The 2,337-nt window shown below is 29.4% G+C and overlaps 1 protein-coding gene across 1 annotated transcript; it reads left to right on the forward strand.

Annotated features, from left to right (window-relative positions):
- On the forward strand, positions 1–2,337 carry LOC115455863 (cytochrome c-like). The gene is made up of 4 exons (XM_030184624.2): positions 1–176; positions 811–889; positions 1,205–1,313; positions 1,794–2,337. Exons 2-4 carry the CDS (start codon positions 818–820, stop codon positions 1,937–1,939), a joined length of 327 nt encoding a protein of 108 aa, XP_030040484.1. The 5' UTR covers positions 1–176; positions 811–817; the 3' UTR covers positions 1,940–2,337.

The raw sequence follows: 2,337 nt of genomic DNA on the forward strand, positions 1-2,337 counted from the left end.
TTCCGTTTTTCCCTTGTTGCTCATTCAGTAGATGACAATTGACATTTACTATACTTCACTCAGACACTTCACTCTTCAGTCGTGTGAGTGGTTCCAACGTTGTTGTGAGTGTCAGTAAAAAAAGTCGGAATTGTACGTCGTTTTTAAATTGTATTTGGTTTTACAAAAGACAAATCGTGAGTACGGTGATTTTTTTTAAATTACTCATCATATAACAATGCTCTTAAAAGAGTTCTTATTGTTCGAACAGATTTATTAATACTGTGACGCAAACGATCAATGATTAATTTTTAACCTATACGGTAAAAAAAGTTTTTTATTTGAAAATGTGCGAATGTAGGCGGGAAACTAAACATCACATTAATGAAATAGTATTTAGTTTGGAGGACTATTATCTATTTTATAAAATATTCACAGATTTTAGTTACGTAATGATGTCATATAACGAAACCTTGTGCCATGGAATTCCCGCGTGACATTGATCCTGAAGATATTGAACTACTTTTATCGAACGTTGTATCCAGTTAACAGTGGCTGTAGTTGAATTTATTGATTTCACCATTACTTACAAAAGTTGCGTTAGTTAACGTCATATTATATTACATAAATGATTCAAAGGTCATGCTAAGGGATAATGTTAGAATAGGAAATTGAGAAGTTAAATTCCTTTACGTAAGATTTTCGTCACGTGGCTTTACGGATACATAACATTAAACTATTAATTATGTATAAATTGAACATTATTAGTCTATAAATAAATTATTTCTTTAACTATTGTGTACCAATTTTTTTTTGTATTGAATGTTACAGTCACAGAATGGGTGTACCTGCTGGCAATGCTGATAATGGCAAGAAAATCTTTGTGCAAAGGTGTGCCCAATGCCACACTGTAAGTACATATGGTCTTACATCATATTGTTATCACAGTATTATTCCATTTACCTATTACAGGATGTAGGTCTATTTAGCTTAAAGATGTATTTTTATAACATATTGAAAATTATAATGTAACTAAATAATAAAAAAAAATAAATTTCTTCCATCATAATTATATTTAAATGGTTTCTACTAATTAAATACTTTAGGTTCACACTTATATAACATGCCCTTGTATAAATCATATTTAATGAACAAAACTAATATGAATCTAGTTTTTTTTTTATATTTTACACATTAATTGTATTTTTATTCAACATTATAACAGGTTGAGGCAGGTGGCAAGCACAAAGTAGGACCAAATCTCCATGGCTTCTTTGGCCGCAAGACTGGTCAGGCACCTGGCTTCTCATACTCGGATGCCAACAAAGCCAAAGGTGAGTTGCAATTTTAACAGGAAAATCTTAATGTCTAACATTCTATTGCTCAATTATTTTATCATGCTAATATAACCAATGTAAAAGTGTTATTTTCATTTAAATAAATTTTATCATTAAATTAAAAAGATAAAACTAACATGTATGAAAAAAAAAATTTGGTCTTACATAATCCTAGTCTAGTTTACAGATAACACATAATGTTATCAATATATCTTGTAATAAGTTGTGATATCATAAGTGGACATTTTAAAAAATATTATTCCTTTTATTGAAACTAGTGGTTCATAGCTCCACACTTTATTCCAGTTAATAAAGAATAGGCCAAGGTCACATTGCTTTAATTTTGCAACATCAATTAAAATGCATTAGCATAACATGTTACTGTGAAATATTTAACTTATAAATAATCTTACATTTTATTAAGTGAAAACTCAAATGATTACCGACTTATAAATTTGTTTTATTTAATTTTTTCAGGCATTACATGGAATGAGGACACCTTGTTCGAATATCTGGAAAACCCTAAGAAATACATCCCTGGAACCAAAATGGTGTTTGCCGGTTTAAAGAAGGCAAACGAACGTGCAGATCTTATCGCCTATCTAAAACAAGCTACTAAGTAATTTGTTAATTGTAAAAAATATTGTAGTAAGAAGTATGTTCCATTATATTTCTGGGATGCACTTCTTATTTAGCCCAATCAGTATCGTCAATCATGTATTATGCAATGTTGAAGTTGCAGAATACTTTTAGATTAATACCAATCACAAAACATTTAGATGCATATTGTGTATGTTGTATCATTACTCTCTTAACAGTGCTGTGAATGGTCTTGTAACGTTATTAAATTATTAATAGATGAATTAAGCTTTTGTGAATGTTCCTTTCATCTCATAACTATGTTGCATCTATAAAAAAAACAGTTAATGTTTGTGATGCAAACAGAAGCCGTTGTTACCAAGTTAAATTATTGAAATGTAACATAATACAACTATTTAATAAAGATTAAGTTCTTTATGCA

The sequence above is a fragment of the Manduca sexta genome, chromosome 10 (assembly GCF_014839805.1).
Source record: "Manduca sexta isolate Smith_Timp_Sample1 chromosome 10, JHU_Msex_v1.0, whole genome shotgun sequence".
Classification (NCBI taxonomy): Eukaryota; Metazoa; Arthropoda; class Insecta; order Lepidoptera; family Sphingidae; genus Manduca; species Manduca sexta.